Source organism: Lactuca sativa, chromosome 9 (assembly GCF_002870075.4).
Source record: "Lactuca sativa cultivar Salinas chromosome 9, Lsat_Salinas_v11, whole genome shotgun sequence".
Lineage (NCBI taxonomy): Eukaryota > Viridiplantae > Streptophyta > Magnoliopsida > Asterales > Asteraceae > Lactuca > Lactuca sativa.
In genome coordinates, this window is record NC_056631.2 from 161,132,488 (window position 1) to 161,158,848 (window position 26,361).

The 26,361-nt window shown below is 37.4% G+C and overlaps 1 protein-coding gene across 1 annotated transcript; it reads left to right on the forward strand.

The window, feature by feature from the left end:
• Positions 1-21,424: 21,424 nt before the first annotated feature.
• Positions 21,425-24,178, forward strand: LOC111888186 (uncharacterized). Its single transcript, XM_023884319.3, has 2 exons — positions 21,425-23,896; positions 23,986-24,178. The coding sequence occupies exon 1, from the start codon at positions 21,712-21,714 to the stop codon at positions 23,764-23,766; it is 2,055 nt and encodes a 684-aa protein (XP_023740087.1). The 5' UTR covers positions 21,425-21,711; the 3' UTR covers positions 23,767-23,896; positions 23,986-24,178.
• The last annotated feature ends 2,183 nt before the right edge of the window (positions 24,179-26,361 follow it).

The following is a 26,361-nucleotide window of genomic DNA, read 5'->3' on the forward strand; positions in this document are numbered from 1 at the left end:
CTTCAACTCTTTTCATTTTGCCTTCTAAACTTACTAATTTTTTTTTCATTCCATCTCCTAACTGCAATGTTTCACTTTTTGATTTTTGCATCCATAACTCCTACTTTCCAACCTTTAAAATGTTTCAAGCAGACATGACACAACATATTTACAAGGTCTAGACTTTAACTCGAAACCCAACATGAAACTGACACGAAAATAAATGGGTTGACACGACACGACACGGTAATTAAACGGTTCGGGTTAGGGTCAAGCCCTTTCAACCTATTTAATGTCTTGACACGACACGAACTCAACACGACACGACACGTTTGCCAGGTCTTCTGTCTCGAAACTTTAACGAGTCATAACTTCTTCGTTATAACTCGGATTTTGATGAGGTTTTCGCCTAAATGTTTCTAACGAGATAATCTACAACTTTCAATAACATAATTTTTAATTATTTCCAATTTTATATTTTCGTTAATTTCAATAGTTGACTTTTGATCGAAATCTCATAAGACTTCCAATATTTTCCGAATGATTCTAAACATAGTTTTACTTCAAGTCTCATAAGACTATCTTGGTAGAACTCAACGCTCGAAATCATATATTATATAATAATATTCACTTACAAGCTTACAAAAGACGATAATTACACTAGTTAATAACGTATATGTTACATTGGGCCGGGATTGACTGAGGATCGGGTTAGGGATATTATCCATGAAGAGGTGGTTTCCATTGTCCGGGGGCAGATACCAGAGTTGTTTGGGTCTATCAAGACCGCCATGATGGAATTCTTTGATGATCGTTACGCTGCGTATTCTGAGACTACCGCTGTTACAGCCACTACGACCATCGTTGCGGCAAGGATTGGCGCTGGGAGAGCTTTCCAGTACCAGAACTCAGACAATACGAAGCCCTCAATGTTTAACGGTGTTTATGATCCGATCATTGTCATGAGGTGGCTGTTAGATGTTGAGGGATGTTTATTTACTTGCTCATGCCCAGCTGACTAGAGGGTCAAGTACGCTCTGAACCTTCTTCGGTCTGGAGCGAAGGATTGGTGGAGACTAGTTACTAGTTTGTACTCTCCAAAGCAGAGAGCTGCAGTATCATGGGAGAAGTTCTCTGATATGTTTCGCTCAAGATATGATCCATTGGTAGAGTGGGATAGCTTGGCCCAAGAGTATTTGAATTTGAGACAAGGGATCGAGTCAGTGATGAAGATCACCAAGATATTTACAAAGAGAGCTATGTTCTGTCCTGAGTTTGCTGCTTCTGAGCATGCTCAGATGACCCGATACTTGAGCATGCTCGAGACAAACATCCGATAGTTTGTGTCTACTCAGCGTTATGGGATGCTTGCGGAGTTGCAGAAGGACACTAGGTGGCGGGAGATTGAGTTGGAGCTCTAGTCGAGGGAGCGGAGGAAGGCACCTGTGCAGTTGCAGCCTACTGCAAAGCGGTTCAAGGTTGTTGATTCGAGGTCTAGGAGTCACAGGGGCCACACTTATGGAAAGTGTGGCAGGGTTCATAAGGGTTCTTGTCGATCTCCATCTGGTTGCCACAAATGTGGCAATGAGGGACATTATGCCAAGGACCTCCGTCAGTAGGCTCCAGTACCAAGCACCAAGATTTGCTATCACTGTAACTAGGTGGGCCGTACGAAGGCCCAATGCCTTTTAGTCACTGTTAGCCCAGTGCAAGATTCAACACCATCTACCCTAAGGATTATTGATGGGAGCCAGGGCCGGGCAGAGCCCTCGAGGGCTCGAGGTCGCACTTTTTAGCTCACGGCGGTGGATACTAGGACAGCGACATATGTTGTCAAGGGTATATTCTATTTATTGTTCTATCGATTATGTTATGGTATGAGTATATTTATGATTATGTTAGGTTCCTTCTTAGTGAACTCTTTACCTGCTCTTGTGCTTTTTGACTCAGGTGTGAGTCGGTCTTTTCTATCCCATACATTCAGTAGGGAGTTTGATATACCTATTGGGGAGTTAGAGTGTCCGTTGCTGGTTTCTATCGCCAACGAACATAGGTTTTCTGCATCCAGAGTGTATCAGGGTTGTGTATTGGAGATCTTCGGGGTGCCTTATCCAATAGATTAGAACAATGGTTTTGTAAACACTTTTATTAGTAAATGGGTTGTTTTGAAAAGTTTAAATTGGTTGTGATTTTTGTGATGTTACAATGTTTAAGGTACTTCCAGCTCGAAAGGGAAGGGTTCGACTTGATCGCACCGCATCCGCCCATATTTTCCGCATTATGTGATTTTAGGATTTGTACTATGATATTATTACACTATGATACACTTTTGATGGTTTTGACATGATGACCGAATGTTTTGAAACAAATTAAAAATGAATTTTTTGTCTTTAAATTTTGGGATGTTTTACAGACTCCCCGTTACTCCTACAGATCACTATCACATAACAATATCCTATATGCCAGGACTCCGTTCTAACATATCAGTACAACATAGTAACATCCTCTAAACCAGGATCCATAACCCAGTAGGCCGTCATGGGTGCCTTCAACCCATAAGTACACTACGGAAAACTCACCTCTTAGACTGAAAAGATAGCTGAACAGGACATTGCTCTGAATATAAGATCTAACGGTCACTTATTCATTGGAAAATGACCAAAATTAACTATAAATTAAAACACCCAAAATACCTCTAGATCAAACTTGGTCAAAATATGGTCAAAGTCGAAAAATCAAAAAGTCAGCCGAGTTGACTCATCTAAGTACACCCAGCGTACTCAGCTTGTACGCTTAGCGTACTCAAGGTCTTGACCAAAAAACGGGGTGTTGACCTCGTATTCCCAATGTATCATAACATACACCCATCGTACACGTTTGCCACCATTTCCTTCTATTAAGAGCTTAATCCCTTAAGCTCTTTCATTCAAAATCCATATCTAGTCCTCAATTGATGTCCTTAGTCATAAAGTTTCCAACTTTATGATCTTGCATGGCTATAAGGTGCTCAAAACCAAAAACCCTAACTTCTTAACTCATTAAGACACTATAACCCATGCATGAAAGAAAACTAGTAACCAAGATTGCATTTTTATGACCTTATACACTCTAAAACGTCCAAAAGGACAACTCATTTGGTCTAGGGCATGCCATACTCAAGAACACCATAGCTTGGGGACAAAAAGCACATAATAGCATCATAAATTCTAGATCTAACAAAATAAGCATCAAGGTATAAACTTTATACCTTCTGGAGATGAAGAAGGGTAAAAAACTTCTATATCCAAGGTTACTCCAAGCTTCCAAGGTGTTCTCCTTTCCTTATCCCTCCTTTATGAACACCAAAACACACATTAATGGCTCAAGGATGCTTCAAAATGGATTAGGGTTTGTATGGGTAGAATATGAGGTTGGATGCTAATGAATAAAGGAGCCTCAAATAGTTAAGGATGTTTAAATAGGGTCCAAACCCTAAAAAATTAGAGTTTGATTCTGTGACACCCTCGATCTAAAATATCTAATCTATAAGAATTATCGAGGTTTTATTTATTAATGCGGGAAATATACTCAAAATTTAAACTTTAATATCCCATGTTAAATCAAATAAACACAATATAAATTTTATCTATTTATATAAAATGAAGAATACAACAATAACATCCTACAATCTGAATATTGATTGTGTGCTCGTGTCTTCTATTCCGGTACCACGTATGCTATTACTTTTATATCTATAATAATTATCAAGGTTTTATTTATTAATGTGAAAAATATACTCAAAATTTAAACTTTTATATCCCATGTTAAATCAAATAAACACAATATAAATTTTATCTATTTATATAAAATGAAGAATACGACAATAACATCCTACAATCTAAATGTTGATTTTGTGCTCTTGTCTTCTCTTCCAGTACCACGACTGCTATTACTTTTACTTGCAAAAACACAAAAAACCCTACTACATCAGACACTAGGTCCGGTGAGTTATTCTCCTAAGTTTTTATTACTTTCTCTCTTATAATTATTATTTCTCCTCGTAGTTACGAGTCCAACTCATCACATATTCTGCCCATATCTTGATTTTGTCTTTGACTTTTTCTCCTCTCTATTCTATCTCTCATACTCTATTTAATTTCATTTGTACTCAGAATAATGTACTTTATTATATCTTATTTCTGTTAAGTCTTACTCACTCTATATATCCTTTCTCGATCTTATTTGCTTCACATATATGTATATATTTCATCTCATACTCCCTCTCATATACTCTATATATTTCATCTTCATTTAATATGGTATTCTATGTTGTATGACATTTCTGATTCGTTACTAAAAGTTTTTATTACAAAATAAAATGGTATTGTACTTTCTCACATCGTGACTCATCTGTGCCACGTCGTGAATACTGCAAATTCAGCAACTTCCTTAATTTTCTGAGTTACCCTAACTCATTTTATTCCACTCTCACTACATTAAGTTGTTCCCATTAAAAACTTATTTATACTCTAAGATTACATCAATCTTTTATCAATATCAAAACTCTCATTAATTTGACCATTATGCAAATTGAGCAAATACCCCCATTGGTCTAATCATTTATTTTGACATTTTTATCTATCTTTAATACATATACTTACATAAAACTAATATTTATTTATATAATCAAATATTTCACTAATAACATTTATATTATACTCGTTTCTCAAGTTTATCCCCGGAGGGAGTATATTCATATTTCAATATTGTTCCCGAAGGAAGCATACTCATATCTCATCATCTATCCCGAAGGAAAGATACTCATATCTCATTATCAATCCCGAAGGAATATCAACCTCATATGTCAATCTGATTCCCAAAGGAATATCAATCTCATTCCCGAAGGAATATCAATCTCATTCCAGAAGGAATATCAATCTCATATATCAATATCATTCCCGAAGGACTATCAATTTGATTCCCAAAGGAATATCAATCTCATATATCAATCTTATTCTCAGAGGAATATCAATCTCATATATCAATCTCATTCCCGAAGGAATATCAATCTCATATATCAATCTGATTCCCACAGGAATATTAATCTCATTCCCGAAGGAAATTATGTTCGTCACATGCTCTGCTACATGTTCTATATATATCTCATACATATACGCAAATCATATGCATACATGCTCAAATAAATGTTATAGATGTATAATCATGCTTTGTCTTCAACTCATAATTTGATGGCATTCACTCAATGCCTTAAGATTCTTATACATACATGCATAAGTATAAAATCAAACATATAACAGTCATAAAGAAAAAGTGAGAGTGATAACTCATCTTATGAGTTAGTGTAACGACGTGGAAATTTAAAATAATTTTTCATTTTTAAAACAAAACATATTTCACATAAATCATTCCAAAACTCAAATGTGTCAAATGTTATCTCAAATAAACATATCCCAGAATCTCAATACATAATTCTCCATCAGTGTGTACAAATCATGCCGGCGCCTTCCCGCGATCCTCGATGGTACCTGAAACACATATCACATAACACAGTAAGCATAAATGCTTAGTGAGTTCCCCAAAATACCACATACAACACATATTAGCCACTTGAGGTTATAACTTTGTAGACCCTCTGGTCCTAACGCTGTGGGCCTTCTGGTCCTAACTTTGTGGACCCTCTGGTCCTAACTCTGTGGACCCTCTGGTCCTAACTCTGTAAACTCTTAAACATGCATAGCATAAATCACATAGGAACAATGCAGTGTACAAATAACATACAAGGTACTCTGTCACACAGCTCTAATTACCACTCTAGGTAAAGTATAGTGAGAAGACTCACCTTGGATAACTCGAATAATCTCGAACTTGAACTACTGATCTAGCCTCTGCCTAACCACATAAACAATTTCCTCAAATAAATAACGGCTCACAAAGGCTAGATTAAACTCTTCCTATAATCCCACAGAAGGGTAAAAGACCATTTTACCCCTCCCTGACCCAAAAGTCCTCATGTTGACCAAAACCCTAAAAGTCAACGAAAGTCAACAAAAGGAAGTACGCGGGGCGTACCAACTCTTGTACGCGGGGCGTACTCCGGCTATCTGGAATCGGGGAACTCGACCCCCTATGCGGCGCGTACTGGGATTACGCCCAACGTAAGTCCCAATTTCATACTCTCAATGGTTTTGGTCTGAATCGGCTAAGACACAAGCTCATATCTCAGATCTAGGCACTCTACTGCCTCTCAAGCCATAAAGTCAAAACCTTTAAGCCTTTGCATGGCTGTAAAGGTCACCAATCACTCTAAACTCTTATCTTATTTCCTCATTAAGACCTTAACTCATGCATGGCTCAATATTAATGATCAAGATAGGATTTTTATGGACCTACAACACATCTTATACTGAAATGGGGCAGATCAAGGCTTATGGAGATCATTTCCTCATAAAGTCTCCATCTTAGGACAAAACCCTAAAAATTTGTCCATAATGCACAAATCCAAAATGAAGAAGAAAGTTCTGAGCTTTTTACCTCCAAGTGATGCTCACACCTCTGTAAAGCTCAGATCCAAAGCTTGCACTCCAACTCTAGCTTCCACAATGGCCCTCTCTTCTTCTTCTCAAACACACAATGGCACTTTCAAGCTCAAAAGCACACACACAAGCTTAGAACGAAGGTTAGCTCTCTCTTATTGTTTCACTCTCTAAAAAATGGTGGTTGAGGTGAAGGCCATAACGTTCTTTATATAGTGCTCATGTATCATTTAGGGTTTTGAGTCTGGGCCCAATATGCCCAACTAAAACTAAGGTACACCCCGCGTACTGGGTTGAGTCCGCGTCAAAGGCACACCCATGGGTATGCGCAACGTACTCTTCAGTACGCCCAACGTACCCACTTATCACCATTTTCTATTTTGGCTAATTTTGACAACTTTGGAAAAGAAGAAGGATTAAAGAGATATACCTATATTTCCGGGATGTTACAATTTTCCCCCACTTAATTTGATTTCGCCCTCGAAATCGCTCTTCATCCACACAAAGCTCGAACCTATAGCTCGGAAAGCACCACTGAAATGGCCTCATACCCCACCGATATCTTTTCTATAGACACCTGAATGCAAACAGGAACTCCCAAATCCGGAATAAAGCCGACCATTCTGATGCTAAGGTACCCCCTATGATCTTCCAAAAATCTGGATGCTCTAGTGGCCTGGCCCATCGCCAGACCGCCCACTCAAGATATCGCCGTTTTATTTTCTCCTCGAATAACAAACCCTGATAACTCACTGCCCCTCTGATTCTATCCAGACATAATCCAAGAATCGGCTACCGATCACTCATGCCAAACATAGTAACGATCCAAACCACGCCCCAAGAAACGGAAGGGTTCACATCCCACCAGGGCTCATCCACTGAACTGCTATCAGAACCCATCTGAAAAATGCATTCCCAACACTCTGCCCTCGTACACAAGAGAATAATCATGCTCGCTCAGAAGTGTCCTCAGTCATCTAAAAATCATAAGCCTCAACCCCATTTCTCATATCTCACTTTAACACTGAGTACCGAGTCCGATCTCGACCCCACTGTGGAACCTCCAAGGTTATCCATTGCATTATCCCAACCGTCCCAATGGTTTCATTCTCATAATAATTACATCGGCCCATTGTGACACACAAGGCATGAAGTTTGCCTTTCCCCGACTAATTCTACACTCCCAACTGAAGATCGACTCAACCCCGACCTATGTCATCTACTGCTCATAATTCCATGTATCTTGTGGTACCTCCCGTACCCGAGTACCGACCTACATAGGTCTAAGACATCAGATGATAAACAATACCCCTCAACATGGAACCCACCTCAGAATCCAGAATCTCATCTCTCCTACCCAACGCACCACCAGATCTAAACTTAAACTCGAGAGTTTGGTATGACCCATAGTTGGAACCACTCGACCCAATGAAGCACTCAACTCATGACTCATGACCCGCAACCCACGCGTATACCACTTCTCCAATTCCATTGGGTTGCGACAACCACAACTCAAATCAGAGTATAACGATTCCCAACAAATATGGAGACCCCAGTCTCGCCTCTGGTTCGACCACCAGGCTCCCAAAAACTCAAATTTTAGGGCTCCCAAGCCTAAAACTTATATGCGTCTTACTCTGACTAGAGAGTACTCATCACAACATCCTCTCACTCGCTAGTGAGTACTATGGATCCCCGAAGCACCACAATAATCTCCCGCTGACTAGTGAGTACTACGACTCCCCGCAACATTACAATAACCTCTCACTGACTAGTGAGTACTACGGCTCCCTGCAGCATCACAACAACCTCTCACTTACTAGTGAGTACTACGACTCCCGTAGCATCACAACAACCTCCCACTCACTAGTGAGTATTACTGCTCACCGCAGCATCACAACAACCTCCCACTGACTAGTGAGTAGTACGGCTCCCCACAACATCACAACAACCTCTCACTGACTAGCTGGTGAATACCACGGCTCCCCGTAGTATCACCACACCCCTTTGCAATTTCATGGATGTTGCAGCTCCCTACAGCCTTACAACACTTTCTCTTACCACCCACGGTCTCAACCTCAAGTCGACGCCACACACTGCATCTATTAACCCACGTTCCAAGGCCCAACATAGATATGTGCACACATACCCATCCAAAAGTAAGTGTCATTACTCCTGTCGCCAACTGACACGACAAACTCCTTTTCTCACTGCAATCCTCATTCTTTAATAATCTCGTTTAACATCAATTAGCCGAAGTGCTCCCACTGGAACCATAGATACTTGCTACACCAGTTGCCAGCTCTCAACTCAGAACTCAGAATAATCTAGAAATAAGGACATCATACCCAGATACCTTGGTTTACCAACACATAATCTCACGATGTTTTGCCCAATCCACTGGTCTCATACTCACGACCCCATGCTTGGATACCGCATTGCTCTTTCAAAATCCCTCACCCGATCTTCCTTTCGCACCACTTGTAACCTCAGAGTATTCCATCTCCCAATTTGAAACATTGAGGCATTGAAAATGGCTCAGAACATGATTTTGAAAACTCGAAACTCCCCCTCTATTGATCATTACCCACACGGAGCTACTCTTATCGACCCTGAAATTGGTTGACGAATCAACCGTTGCCCTTCTAGGGTTATAGATTACAATTTATACCTTCACTTGCAAATCTCAACTATTGCATCTGCAATCCAGCGTCCCGATCATACTCGAACTCGACATATGCTAACCCCGAAAATCACAGGCCACAAATAATCTTCCAATTTACTCATCCTTTCTTAAACACAAACTCATACATACACCCATCTAGCACCTCGCCTCATCCTCGGGCTCATGCGTCCGCACTGCAATTTCCCATAACCATTTCTCTGATCGCACATGAACGGATCACTGGTCCCTTAACTGGAAAACTCGTTCTCCCCCACTCAGGGTTCGAACAATCACCCAATTGGCACATCCACCACCTACTCAAAAGATTGTCTCACCAGTCATGACACACTTGACTCTTAAAAGTATTACGCAATCATCTCAGGGCCTTCACAAAGGAAACAAAACACTCTCCAAGTTTTCTTGGCCCTGACAAAATCTTGGAATCCTCCCCACATGACTGCATCTAGTCACCTTGGAGACTTAGACTGACACACTGCCAGAAACCCCACTGTTCCGAATCCAATCTGTCTCTAATCCGGAAATAGTGCCATATTACGCACTTCAACTCTAACTCCTCGACCCACCTCCCAAATCATGAATAATCATAAAATCACAGACCTCATTCTCATTGTCGATACACAATGTAGACCACGAGGGCCACTGCCCCGCCATACTCCTTTTTAACCACCAGAAACTACTAATAAAAGCACCTTTTCCCCACAAGGCACCTCTTTTTTCTCATCCGTCTTAGTCCCACTAATGACTCTTTCCTGGTACAAGAATACCTCGCAGCCAACATACTGCCCAAATGTTCTGGTGAAAAGGTCACCATGCTTGTTACCCCACAAGGTTTACCTTCAACCGCTTCCCGCAGCAAATTGAAATAGCACCACTCGGGTCACATAAAGTGACATCTCTATTATCGGTTGGTCACTCAGCCCGGATCGTATTCTCCCATAACCCACCATCCCTACTCATCCCCGAGTCTTGCGACTCCAACTGGCTTCTCACCAACAATCCCTCGGAGCTAACTCGATTTCCCTCTCAAGGGATGCTCCACTAAAACTCGTTCAGCATGGCCTTCTGGCCCCATACTCCTTCATATCTGATCTCAATCTAGACAATCACCACGAAATAACCGATAAAACCAGAAGCACTAACCGCCACATGTCATGGTACTCAAACCATGTGGCCACCTCTCGATCTGCTATGAATCATGGTACCCGTACCATGGTATCTCCTCTTAATCTGCTACGAATCATGGTACTCGAACCATGTTCTCTCTTCTCAATCTGCCTCAAATCATGGTACTCGAACCATGACATCACCTCTCGGTCTGCTACAAATCATGGTACTCAAACCATGACGTCACCTCTCGATCTGCTACAAATCATGGTACTCTAACCATGACGTCACCTCTCGATCTGCTACAAATCATGGTACTCGAACCATGATGTCACCTCTCGATCTGCTACTTATCATGGTAATCGAACCATGACATCACCTCTCGATCTGCTACTTAGATCCTCCGGAATACTCCCTGCATCGAGTATGGGTCCTCTGCTTTCAGTAGTACGGGCTCATACTACCTGCCACATATACCCATACTCTTTACGCGGACCATCCTAGAGTCCTTAAGTAGTTGCTCAACCTTCACAATCACCAATCCCAACACGCTTGCTCGCTTCCCAGCGAAATGCTCTACTCTGCCAGCGTACTCATCTGACTAAGGTCACTTCCTAGGCTCTTCCTAGGTTCTCACACTTCTCTGCCATCAGCTACTGAGAAACTCCTTATGATGCTATTCATATACCTCTACAATATCGTCACATTCTCGTGGTAGCTGACTCCCATCATTGGGAGTTCCACAAAGCACGAAGCAAGCAACATTCGGGCATAGAATAAACATGTAAAACCCACTCTAGGTGATAACTCCACTTGCTCTACTCATACTCGAAAGATATCACCAAACTCTACAACTCAACCCCTCGCGGGTATCTAATTACTCTCTCGATAGTCTCCACAAATGCTCATCTAGGTATCTCTCCTAGATTACTACTCTACTCAAATCCCCCTCTAAAAGGAATCCTGCTGGATACTCTCACTCGACACATACTCGAAAGCGCATCACAGATAACAGCAACTCCTAGGCTAAGGCATCACAAATCTGGCCACTCTAGTCCTAAAATATGAAATACCTATCCTATCTCTAGCATGCATAATATCTCATAATATCTCATAACACATAATGTACGGGTATTTTGGGAAATCACCATTCGGGTGCTGGCTGATTGTACACACTGATCCTTTCTGTTTTTCTCAAAATCTTTTACTTTTTTTAGAAAAATTGTTTCTTTTATTAAAGTTTTTCTCAAATCCTCAGTTTGAGTTCAGATACGCCCGAAGGTGCATCCGAATCCCTCAAACCAAGGCTCTGATACCAACTTGTAACGACGTGGAAATTTAAAACAATTTTTCATTTTTAAAACAAAACATATTTCATATAAATCATTCCAAAACTCAAATGTGTCAAATGTTATCTCAAATAAACATATCCCAGAATCTCAATACATAATTCTCCATCAGTGTGTACAAATCATGCCGGCGCCTTCCCGCGATCCTCGATGGTACCTGAAACACATATCACCTAACACAGTAAGCATAAATGCTTAGTGAGTTCCCCAAAATACCACATACAACACATATTAGCCACTTGAGGTTATAACTTTGTAGACCCTCTGGTCCTAATGTTGTGGGCCTTCTGGTCCTAACTTTGTGGACCCTCTGGTCCTAACTCTGTGGACCCTCTGGTCCTAACTCTGTAAACTCTTAAACATGCATAGCATAAATCACATAGGAACAATGCAGTGTACAAATAACATACAAGGTACTCTGTCACACAGCTCTAATTACCACTCTAGGTAAAGTATAGTGAGAAGACTCACATTGGGTAACTCGAACAATCTCGAACTCGAACTACTGATCTAGCCTCTGCCTAACCACATAAACAATTTCCTCAAATAAATAACGGCTCACAAAGGCTAGATTAAACTCTTCCTATAATCCCACAGAAGGGTAAAAGACCATTTTACCCCTCCCTGACCCAAAAGTCCTCATGTCGACCAAAACCCTAAAAGTCAACAAAAGTCAACAAAAAGAAGTACGCAGGGCGTACTCCGACTATCCAGAATCGGGGAACTCGACCCCCTACGCGGCGCGTATTGGGATTACGCCCAACGTAAGTCCCAGTTTCATACTCTCAATGGTTTTGGTCTGAATCGGCTAAGACACAAGCTCATATCTCAGATCTAGGCACTCTACTGCCTCTCAAGCCATAAAGTCGAAACCTTTAAGCCTTTGCATAGTTGTAAAGGTCACCAATCACTTTAAACTCTTATCTTATTTCCTCATTAAGACCTTAACTCATGCATGGCTCAATATTAACGATCAAGATAGGATTTTTATGGACATACAACACATCTTATACTGAAATGGGGCAGATCAAGGCTTATGGAGACCATTTACTCATAAAGTCTCCATCTTGGGACAAAACCCTAAAATTTTGTCCATAATGCACAAATCCAAAATGAAGAAGAAAGTTCTGAGCTTTTTACCTCCAAGTGATGCTCCCACCTCTGTAAAGCTCAAATCCAAAGCTTGCACTCCAACTCTAGCTTCCACAATGGCCCTCTCTTCTTCTTCTCAAACACACAATGGCACTTCAAGCTCAAAATCACACACACAAGATTAGAACGAAGGTTAGCTCTCTCTTAGGGTTTCACTCTCTGAAATGGTGGCTGAGGTGAAGGCCATAACGTTCTTTATATAGTGTTCATGTCTCATTTAGGGTTTTAAGTCTGGGCCCAGTATGCCCAACTTAAACTAAGGTACATCCCGCGTACTGGGTTGAGTCCGCGTCAAAGGCACACCGATGGGTACGCGCAACGTACTCTTTAGTACGCCCAGCGTAACCACTTATCACCATTTTCTATTTTGGCTAATTTTGACAACTTTGGAAAAGAAGAAGGATTAAAGAGATATACCTGTATTTCCGGGATGTTACAGTTAGTGAACACTAAATGTCCCACTTCGACTCTTTTTTTAATTTCTTCATCTTGACCCATCTTTGGTTCTTAGGCCTATTCATACACATTCACAAGCATTTTAATACTTGTCTTAACCTATTAAGAGCTTAATTACTCTTAAGAACAAAACCCCTCAATGGGTTAAAACTCTATCTTTCATTCTCTATGTCAAAATCTCATTCAGTTGGTGAATTATGTATCTCCCAATACCTAATTCATTATAATCTAACTCTAAAATATCAATTACTCAAAATCATTAGTTAAAGTTTCACTCCCTAACTCGTAATGAGTTGATTTCACCATGGAAATCACTTCCAAAGCTTGTTAAAAGTTTCTATACACTATCAATAACTTCATAATGGAGTTATAAATTGTTTAACTTGAGCAGTCTAACTAAATAAACGATTCCGCCTTTGAAGCTCAAAGCTACATAAGAGGAAGAAATCATTACCTCAATAGGTAAAGGATGTTAATCCTTGTAATATGCCATATCTAGCTTATCTCGACATCATTTTGGTAGCAAAATCGCGCCATCTCAGCTCCCAATCGACCCCACATGAAGAATGATCGATATGAGCTCTATAAACTGCTTATAATGTGTTTTCTATACGTTCTCACATTGTGACATATATTTCTCACGTCGTGAGTTCTGGGGATCAGCAAAAGTACGTTGTTGGTTTCATTTTAGCTTTGGGCATTTTTATCCCAACTTCAAACACACATATCTTCTTCGTTTCTTATTCGTTTTCAATGATATTTTTATCCAGGTGAAGGTGGAAACACAATCTACATGCTTTTTAATTCATATCTAATTGAATTAATATAGATCTTAATTTAGTAAGTCACGAAGTTGGCCTAAAAAGCATAAGAATACAAATTTTACCCTTTTGGTCAAAAATGGATTTCTCATGCATTCTTTCTCTAAAACTCACTCATATAACTAATTATAGTGACTTAAACTTATTTTGACCATCTACATGAAGTTACAACTTCATATTCCCATCTTTTTCTCATAAATGACCAAATTTCTCTTTTTGGTCAATATTTGACTAAAAGTCAATCTTTCTAAATTTTGGGTTGTTACAAAGTCCTTTCCATATACACCCAATGTACGTGATCAAACCCGAATTTTCATTTAAATGCCAATTGTGACGAATTTTGCAAACATTTCTCATACCAAGGGTCAAAATGTAAGTACCGAAAATCTAGGTGTTACACCATGCTTGTAAATACAACGTATTGGATCATATTGATGACAATGTTCCCCGCACATCCAAAAATGATTCAGCTACCTAGAATCGCCTTGATGCAATCGTTAAACAATGGATCTACACCATCATATCCACTTATCCAACGACCTCCTCCAAACTATCAACCGTAGGCATCCACTCAAGAACCATGAAGAAACATAAATAATTTTTTCAATAAATTTAAACCACCCATGTCGTTTACAACGAATAACAATTCAACTAAAAAATTTTGTATTCATTTTCCAATGTTTCTGATTATTGTGCTTGTCTTAAGACTCTTTCATATCGGCACCAATCCATGAAACGAAGATGGTGTTGCAACTGGTTATTTGATTTATAAAAAGGTGAGTATGATACTATTTCAACTTTAATACAACAATATGTTCCTTTCCTAGTTTCAACAAAGCAAGATCTCAACTTATTTGGAAAGAAACCGGTCAATCAAAACAAGTCATAAATACTTAAATAAACCTATCACTCAAAGAACTGACATCAAAATCAACCCCATCCATCTCATGAATCGCATCTGACTGGTGGTTAGTTTGGTTGTGCACTTCACGATGAACGTAGCTCTGGCAGGGGTAGCTTTTGCGATTGTGGCTAGGGTAGATACTTGCCGACATACCCTTAGTGGTGGATCCATAAATCTTGTCCATAAGGGGCACTAGCGATCAGTTATATGATTGGGTCAGATCAGAATAATCAGATCAGTCATAACGGTCTATTTTTTTCATTCCAATATCAGGAAAAATGATCAACATTTTAACAAATATTATTTTTCTCCAAAAAATTTGATGTGTAAGTATGGAAAAAAAAGTTCATGGATGTTATATAAGACTTTAAAATGTTAAAAATGGCAAGACCATTCAAGTTAAACAAGTGTGGATTTTTGCTTCTAATTTTAACTAAAGGAATAGAAAGGTAGGAATTTAAAGTTTGCATTCATTATATATAGGGTAAAGCTAGTAGGATATGTGTTATTTTTGAAAAAAGGAAACAATAGGCATAACTTTGATTATGTTGATAGATATGGGTCACACCATCCATACCATTTTGCTTTCCATATCACCTCCACACCATTTCATATTTACTAGGAAATACCCATCACGCAACCACACCATATTTAAGAGAAAAAAAAATAAAAAAAATAAAAAAGAAAAATTAAAAATCAAACATATGATTGGTCCAAAACCTTGCCTCCACGTTAAGTCATGTTGACTTCTCAACATCTCTCCACATAACATGAAGGCGGGATTGTGTTCCAAACACCTTAATGGCGTGGAGGAGTACCAACTCATCCTCCTCCACCTCATTAAGGACCCATACCACACAACCTTTAAGAAGACCGGATGCATAACTTGTTTTCTTTTACTTTTTGTTTTTGTTTCTTTTTTGCTATTGCCAAGAACCAAAAACACCACAAAAAATGGTGAGTTTGGCTTTATTTATTTAGTATTCACGTTTTTCTTTAGCCTAGTGCCCCTACAATCCATCTTATAAAGATGCTAACCCAAATATCATTGAGGGAACTTTGTGTCTATCTATTGAATTATTTTTGGATTCAAATTAATCCATCTTATATGTAAAAATATTCAAATCGTTGGGGGAACCTGTCCCCATTCTCATTGCCTTGCATTCGTCCCTGCATACACTTGGCTTTAGCTCCTACGAGTCGTGGCCCACCAATAACAGTTAAAGGTGACGATCATGTCGTGTCGTGTCAATATAATAAACGGGTTGAAAGTGTTTGACCCTAACCTGGACTATTTAATTAACGTGTCGTGTCATGTTAACTCGTTTATTTTTGTATCGAGTTCGCGTCGGGTTTCGTGTTAAAGGTGTACCTTGAAATGTGTCGTGTCATGTGAAGTTAAAAGATTGAGCATGTTGAAAGAGTAGGAGTTGGTTAGACGAAAAGGAAAAACTAGTAGTTTGGAGGCAGAATAAATGAAGTCATAGCAAGTTCAGATGACAAAATTGAAAGAGTAGGAGCTGGGGAGGCGGAAGACAAGATCATGAGGATGAAAGTGTGGTCAAAGGGACTGTGCAGTTTTGGAGATAACGGAAAAACTTAAAATGAAGTATTGATATAGACGGTTAAGCCATCTCAACATTACAAAACTACGCAATCCAAAGGTTTTCTTTTACTTATTGCTTTGGTTTTGTATTTTTCTAGTTTATTTAAACAATTCAAAAAACTTGCATATAAATAAACGAGTCATTTTCGACATGAATTTCTCAGCCATAACCTTACCCGTTTAATTTTCGTGTTGTGTCGTGTCAACACGTTTATTTAAACGAGTTGAATTATCTTACCCAAACTCGTTTATTTCGTGCCGAGTTTGTGTCGGGTCAATTTTGCCACCTCTAAAACTATTCGTGGACTCCACCTTGATATATTTGTCTTTTACTCGATGTGCGTGGCTCACCAATAACGATCCATAGCCCACCAACAATATTTGATGCCCCTTATATCTGGCTATCTGGGTATATTTATCTTTTCATTGCACCCAACGTTCACATAAAGGATACAAACGTGAATTTCAAATAAACAAACTTACTTAGAGGATCCTAACTAAACTCGTCGTTACCCATACTTCAAAGTTGTCTTCCAAGCGGGTGAAATCACCCATTTTGAACTATGTGGTCATATTTATAAATTCTTGAAAAGTGGATTACCTGGTTTTACTTTAAATGCGATTATTTTCATGTGATTACCTTTTTATTGGATTTTTAACTAATAAATTACTCAATATTGTTAATCTTGATCTTAGGATAATAACATCGTACAATTTTATAAACAAAAAACGATTTGAATATATTATTATAAGATCGTAAGACCGTGCAATGATCCCGATCTCACCTATTTTTTAACTTGGTCTTTACTGTGTAAAATCATTATTAACACTACAAAATTAATCTTATAAATTAGTTCAATAATTCAACCGTTATACCTTAATAATTTAGTCATTTCTACTCGAAATTGAGCCTAAAAATATATTAGTTAAGTTCGAAAACTAAACATCACATATCACATGAAACCATATATTGCATCATAGCTTGGTAAGCCGATAATTATTTATTGACAAAATTGCAAGAATGGTCCCTGTGGTATGTCCAAAATTGCTACTTTGGGCCAAACAGTTTTTGACTAGCGTTCTTGGTCCAAAGGTTTTCATTTTGTTGCAAGTTTGGTCTAATTTGTTTAAAAAGTATTTAAAATGACAAATTTGCCCTTTGGTACTTTCTTTTTCTATTTTTTATTTATTTAAATGTTTTTCTAATTAAAAAAGAAAAATACAAAAGACTCTCTCTCTCTCTCTCTCTCTCTCTCTCTTTGTGACTAATTTTCACATAGAAAAAATACCACCACAACCACCACCGGCCAGAGTTATAAACGTCACCATGACCACCGATCAGTACCACCACCGCCTTTAGTCACACCGTCGATCTAGGTTACATCTCGCGACCACCGCCAAAGAATCAGAAAGGCGTCGTCATCTTCCTCAACAAACACATTTCACGTCACCTTCTCAGGCGACCATCTTCTTCAACAAACCCATATTCCTCAATAAACCCCTCGATTCCTACGACGATCTGATGGTGTTGCAGATCTATAAAGAGGGAGGCCACGAGGCGACGACGATTTCAAGATGAATAGAGCATAAGAACGGCGATACTGAGGAAGATGGCCACACCATTGTTCGACAAAAGTGAGCTAACCGGATCTGAAGTTCGACGAATAGATGAAACGTCGGAGATGGGAAGAAACGAAGGTGGCGGCCATCCCCCTCAATTTCCAGTCGCAAAATGCCCCATATGAAAACCCTAGCCGCCGCCATCACAAACCCTAAGCTGTTATAAAGTCATTTGGGAGGGAGGACGATAGATCGTTAGCGTTGCCGGAGAAGGACCAAGATGAAGTGGTGGCGCTAGGGTTTGCTATAATAGGCAGCTCCGATGATTGATTTTCTGCTCCAACGAAGGTCTCTGACAGTGGGTTTTCATCACCAACGAAGGTTTCGTCTTTTCTGGTGGTGTTGTGGCGTTCATCTTTTCTGGTGGCGACGGTGGCGTTCATCTTTTCCGGCGATGGTGTTCATGCTTTCCGATGAGGGTGAGGGTTGGGGGAAGGAGTGAGGGTGGTGGTGTTCTCTTAACTGGAGAGAGAGAGAGAGAGAGAGAGAGAGAGAGAGAGAGAGAGAGAGAGAGAGAGAGAGAGAGAGAGAGAGATTCATTTATTTATGTTTTTTTAGTTAGAAAATATTTAAATAACAAAAAGAAAAGCAAAAAAACAAATAGAAAAGGGCAAATCCGTCATTTTAAGATTTTTAAAGCTGTTTTGGACCAAAACCTCAACAAAATGAAAACTTTTGGACCATTGGTGCTAGTCCAAACCCGTTTGGCCCAAAGTGGCAATTTTAGACATACCACAGGGACCATTCTTGCAATTTTGTATTCTTTATTCTATGATTTTATGATTGCTATTTAAAATCAAGTTTTATGAATTGTGTTTGATTTTATTGTACCTGATAAAAGTGCTTAAAAAAATAATTATATTATAGAATGAAAAAATGATATCAATGTATTATTTGACATGTATTATATAATTAATTTAAAATTATATCGATTTTAAGCTAATAATTATGTTCCAAACATCATATACGTTTATTTTAGTTTGTGGTATATTTCTATCCCGATTTAATCTTACGGACACAATTTTAAAAATAAAATTTTGATCATAGATAGAATCTCGCTATTAGGTTTGAAATAGTTTAATAATAATAAAAAATAGGAAAATCTTCAGAAAAGTTTTAATATTTTGGAAATTTTTTTAATAAAGTCATAAATTTTATTTTTTGAACAAAAAAATCCTAACTTTTTCACATTGTGAATAGAAAACCCCAAAAAACTGACAAATTCATTTACTTTAGCCCCCCTTTTGACCTGTTTAGCTGGTCATGAGACCAAATTGTTATTTTTTTAAAATAATGAGATTTTTTTTTGTAGATTTCGTTAAAATTTGTATATAATGTATAAACATATTTTTTACATAGCTATATCTATTTTTACATATATGTGTATTTTTTAAGTTATTATATGTATATATTTACATACTTTTATGTATTTTAAATGTATAAACATATATTTTACTTATTTATATGTATTTTTAACCATTTTACATATTTTTTTTATGTATTTTTATGTGTTATGTTTTATATGTATTTTTACGTATTTATTTATTTTTTAAGCTTTTTATATAGATGCTTATGTATTTTAAATGTATAAACATATTTTTTTACGTGTATATATATATATATATATATATATATATATATATATATATATATAATTATTTTACATATTTTTTGATGTATTTTTATGTATTATGTATTTATGTATTTTTTAAAGTTTTTTACATAGATGTTTATGTGTATTTATGTATTTTAAATGTATAAACGTATTGTTTTACATATTTATATGTATTTTTTTAAAGTATTTTACATATTTTTTGTGTGTTTTTTATGTATTATGTATGTATATGTATTTTTGCGTATTTATGTGTTTTTTAGTTTTTTTTTATATAGATGCTTAAGTATTTTTATGTATTTTAAATGTTTAATCACATTATTTTTACATATTTATGTATTTTTTACTTCAAGTCGTCTTCACTATTTCATCTAATTTGCATAACTTTTCGAATATATCTAGATGGTTTTACTACATATCCATATATTTTAAGTTTTTCCCATTCAATGTTTTATTTCAAGATAAGCTAACGGGGAAAGCTTAAAAAATGTGAGTATGTAGGAAAACCATATAGACATATTTAAAGAAGTTGTACGAATTAGATGAAATGATGAAGACAACTTGAAATAAAAAATACATAAATATGTAAAAAAATACAGTTATACATTTAAAATACATAAACATCTATATAAGAAACTTTAAAAAAATACATAAATACATAAAAAAAACATATCATAATACAAAAAAATATGTAAAATACTTAAAAATACATATAAATACGTAAAAAATACGTTTATATATTTAAAATACATAAAAATACATAAACATTTATATAAAAAACTCAAAAAATACATAAATACACAATACATAAAAAAATACCACATAAAAATAAATAAAAATTATACAAAATACGTAAAAATGCATACAAATACTTAAAAAATACGTCTATAAATTTAAAATACTTAAACAATGTAAACATATACATATGAAAACTTACAAAAAGACATAAATACGTAAAAAATATATAAATACATAATACATAAAAAATAACAATAACTACATAAAAAATATGTATATACTTAATTATATATATATAAATACGTAAAAAAATACGTTTATATATTTAAAATACATAAACATATACATATAAAAACTTAAAAATACAAAAGTACATAAAAATAAATATAAATACTTAAAAAATATGTTTATACATTATATATAAGTTTTGACAAAATCTGCAAAAAAATGTTATTATTTTAAAAAAATTAATGATTTGATCATATTACCTGGTGAATAGGTCAAATGGTGAATAGGTCAAAAGAAATAAAGTGAATAAATTAACCGGTTTTTTGAACTTTTCTATTTAAAAAGTTAAAAATTTGGAGTTTTTCTATATAAAAAATAAAATTTAAGAATTTATTAAAAGTTTTCAAAAATATTAGAACTTTTAAGTAGATTTCCCTTAAAAAAAAATATTATGTTTTTTATTTATATAAAATATCGATTTAATAGTTAAAAAACAACTCCTTTATTTTCGACTTTTTCGAGCGCGATAACACAAATCGATGAATTTGTTTTACTTATTTTTTTGTTCAAAAATTTTCAATTTCGTGCAAATCCCGGTTCGGTCTAGTTTGGTTTAAAGCCGGTCGCTGCTACGAGCAATTTCCAGACGTAAATAAGTGTCATCCTTTGAGTGGCCTTTTTTTACAATTTCAATAAAATTTAGGGTTTTACCCATCCATCCATCCATCTCTCTCACGCAACGCAACCATATGGTAAGCTTCTTCCAGTTTCTGGTAAGGTCTCACAATCTCATCTTTAAATTCCACCTTCCTTGAATCGACTTTTCTCTTTCATTTTCATTTAATGATAGTTTCGTTTTAGATACTAGTTCCTTAGATTATTATACAAGGGAAAAAGCCCTAGAAATTTAGGAATTGGGAATCATGGATCAAAACGAGGGCCATGGCGGTGGAGATGCGAACGAGCAATTCAATCGGAACGAAGCAATCTCCGCCGTCGTCGACGAGGGTTTCTTGGGGGAAGACGATGATGATTATGAGGATCTTTACAACGATGTTAATGTCGGTGAGGGTTTTCTTCAAACTCTTCGGAAGAATGATGATGTAGGGTTTAGCAATGAGGAAGAAGTTGAAAAGAAGAAAGTGGAACCACTCCCTCAGCCGGTGCATCGTCCACAACCTTTGGATGATCTCGCCGGTGGTGGCGAGACCAAGTTTGAGAACAATGATGCTGTTTCTAGTAGAGTAGAGACAAATTCGAATGTAAATGAGATGGCAGGAAGGGGATCTGGTGGACCAGTAGGGGGTGGACTTAGAGTTGAATTAGGGCAAGCTAAAGTAGGTGAAGTAGAAACTCGAACTCTGGATAACAACAACAACAACAATAACAACAGCATGCCAAACCTAGGTGCAGGACAACAACAGCCTCATCATGTTCTAACTGTAGGGAATACAGTAAACATGGCGAATTTAAGCAATGCTGGAGACGATGGTTTAGCTAGACAACCCAATGCTTTTGGTAACGGTGGTGGTGGTGGCATGAACATGGCCGGAGGTGGTGCTGCTGTTGGAGGAGGCGGTGGTGGAGGTACAATCCTTTTCGTGGGAGATTTACATTGGTGGACAACAGACTCAGAGCTTGAATCAGAACTTTGCAAGTATGGCCATGTGAAGGAGGTGAAGTTCTTTGATGAAAAAGCTAGTGGAAAATCAAAAGGGTATTGCCAAGTTGAATTCTTTGATCCTTCAGCAGCCACAGCTTGTAAGGAAGGAATGAATGGACATGTCTTCAATGGTCGACCCTGTGTTGTTGCATATGCTTCACCATACAGTGTCAAAAGAATGGGAGAAGCACAGGTCAACCGAACTCAACAGATGACCCAGTCATCCGTGGGTCAACCAAAAAGAGGTCCCGGAGATGCTCCGGTCAAACCAGGCGGCAACACCATGGTTTCCGGTGGGAATTTCCAAGGAAACACTGGAGGTGATAACAACAACAACAACAACAGAGGATTTGGAAGAGGAAATTGGGGTAGAGGAAATGGTCAAGGGATGGCGGGGCGTGGGCCCGGTGGACGAGGCGGAATGGGCGGGCGTGGGATAATGGGCGGGAGAGGAAACGGGTTCGGCCCACCACCAATGATGCATCCGCAATCCATGATGGGGCAAGGTTTCGACCCGTCTTTCGGAGGCCCAATGGGCCGAATGGGTGGCTACGGTGGTTTCCCTGGCGGCCCAACACCTCCGTTTTCCAACATGCTCCCTTCCTTCCCGCCCGTTGGCGGCTTACCTGGACTGGCCCCACATGTGAACCCAGCCTTTTTCAATAGAGGGATGCCGATGAATGGAATGGGTATGATGCCAGGTGGGGTTGATGGTGGGCCGAATATGGGGATGTGGGGAGATCCTAACATGGGTTGGGGTGGTGATGAACATGGTGGAAGAGTAGGTGAATCTAGCTATGGAGAAGAAGCCATGTCTGATCAACAATATGGTGAAGGAAGTGAAAGAGGAAATTGGCAAAATGTAGCAAAAGAAAAAGATTGGTCCGGGACTTCAGATAGAAGACCCAGAGATGACAGAGAACAACCCGGGTCTGGGTATGACCCGCCAAGGGAAAAAGATGTGGTTCATGAAGATGAATGGCCTGAAAGAAAACACAGAGAAGAGAGAGAAAGTGGAAGAGGTGACCGGGAACGGGAACGTGACCGTGACCGTGACCGGGAACGTTCTCGTGACCGGGATCGGGAACGTGGTAGGGACCACCGCCATAGAGATGAAAGGGAAAGGGAAAGAGAAAGGGAGAGATATGGTGATCATCATAGGTATAGGGATGCTGACGTGGAATATGATGATGAGTGGGACCGGGGGAGGTCAAACCGGGGACATGGAAAGTCAAGAATGTCTCAAGAAGACGAACATCGGTCAAGATCTCGGGATGCTGATTATGGGAAGAGGCGGCGTGTGACTGCAGAATGACAGTCTCTGGTGGTGGTTGATTTTATAATGAATTATATCAAGAAAGAAATCATGAAAAACTCAAGCTTCTGTAATTGTCGTTTTATTGCACTCAAGTTGATGAACATGGTCTTGTTTGGAAACTGGAAAGGTAATATACCAACTCTTACTTTTGATTTTATTTATTTGTTTATATTTGATTATCTTGTGTTTTATTTAATGTTTGATGATGATATTTAGGTGTTGAGAGTGGAAGCTTGAGGAGGAAATAGAAAGTGGAAGAACATTGTTTGGTGTTTAGTTATATTAGAGAGTTTGTTTGGAAGTGGAAGTATTATTATGTGTACTTGAAACTATGTTGTGGCCGATTAACTTAGACTTTACTTTACTTTACTACTACTGTTGTTTGAATGTGAGATGATGTATTAGGATTTTTGCTCATGTTTTGGTTTAGGAGGATTAACTACTATGCCTCTTTCTTTTTTGCTTTAGTTGTTTTTATGTATACTTTTTTTTTCTTACTTTCTTGATGTAATCTGTAATATGTATGTATATATATTATGCAGCCGGCTGTGGCTCATAGGGTTTTAGGTGGGTAGAGGGTACAGACTAAACTCAACTAACTGATTGGATGTTAGATTTGGTAGATAAATCGTATATATGACTTTGATTGTTTGCGAAGCTTGAGAAAGATCTGTCATGAGATGTGAATACTGTAAAGTTTGATTTGAGTATTATCTTAATTTGTTTAGGAAAATAAAGTAAACTACCTGTTTTTATTCGGATTCACTTGTAGATTATGATGTGATGTGTTGTTCTGTGTATATGTGTGGTTGAAAGTTGAAATGTTGAACAAGAAATCGTATTCAACAAATTACATACTTGTAATGGGGTATGCTGCATATGGAATGTACAAAAGGTTGGTGAAAGTAAAACGATGAACACTAAACTTAAGAAAAGGGCCGAGTGTTGTCGGGCTTAATCTTGAGTTGTTCTTTTTGTCGTAGGTAGTTGAAATTGGTAAAGGCCTGTTGATGGATGATAACCTTACAGATTTTTAACTTTTCTATTAAAAGTTTGTCAAAGGTGAAAGCGTTCTCAAAAACTGCCGAAGTTGTGGGGTGAGGGGTGAGGTGAGGTACAAATCTGACCCGGTTGCACTCCTTTTTATGGAAGACATGTCTCGAGATTAACTTTTGACAATCAAGTTAAATCATAACCGAAAATGTTCAAATGGAAATCATTAAAAGGTTAGGAACAACAAGAATCTGTTTAATTATTTGAATATTTTGAATTTTAATCAATGACAAAAAAACATATATCTATGATGATAAAATGTTCAAATAGGAACAATAGAGACTAGGCCAAGCCTTAGAATATTTTTAATTTTTTACCACCAAAAACAATGAAGGCCATCAAATTTTAAGAAACTTAACATCAAAACTCTACCATCATAACTTCTTTCATTTAAACACTCTCACAAACCTTTAACAACTTAAACTCAAACCCTAACATCATTGCTGTCACCTGTCATGCAGTCAACGTCGATCCCACCATCGCCTCATACCACTTATGGAAACAACCTTTCCAACCGCCTCCACCACGTCGGCAACGTCCAATATCACCACTGCCTCCTCCCACAGGGGAAAACAATCGTAGTCATCAAGTCTACGACATCAGATCTCTCTAACCACCATGTGTGTGGTGCTTAACTATTTATAAATATGTTGTATGTGGTGCTTATGGATTTGATGTGTGGTGTACACATGGTGTTCGTTGAAACGACTTGATGAAATAGAGTAAATATTAAGTTTTATATATATATATATATATATATATATATATATATATATATATATATATATATATATATATATATATATATGGTTAGGTTATTTTGTTTTTACTAACTACTGTGTGTCAGAATGCACAGATCTGGACCATCGGATGAAATATAATCAAAAGTCATGATCTGAGGGTCTATGATAGTAGTATATGATAACATGTACCATATAATCACACAAATTTCAACATAAGGGCATTTTAGTCAATTAACCTATATTAAAAAAGGAAATTTTTGGATTTTTAAGGATGATTAATTTCTTTATTTTTTAAAAATCTGAATATTTTAAATTAATTTAAATTTAAAAATCCGATTTTATTCTGTCAGAATGATAAAATGACAACCATAAACTAGTAAATATATTTTTCGATTTTATTCTGTCAGAATGACAGAATGTCAACCATAAACTAGTAAATACATTTTGAAAGACTACACAAAATCGATTCTTGAACTAATAGTATATCAAAAAATTACATTGTATGACTGTGATTCATTGAATAATAACAAACATTCTGAAAGAATAACAAGTATAATTCTTAAAAAATAACAACATTCTTAAACAATGAGTGTGATCATTCTTTAATTCATTCTTTAATTCATTCTTCAACCCTTTCCCATCAGGTCTTCAAGCCATTCTTGAAGCCATTTCTACCAAAAATTCATTGCCATGTAATTTGTAGTGATACACTTGTAAAACCTGCACATTAAACATATAAATAATTAACTACAATTCTATCATAATACAACAATAATATTCTTACAAAATAAACTAT

Excerpts from the sequence above, each read along its gene's own strand:
- LOC111888186 (XM_023884319.3), top strand. The coding sequence starts at position 21,712 with ATGGATCAAAACGAGGGCCATGGCGGTGGAGATGCGAACGAGCAATTC.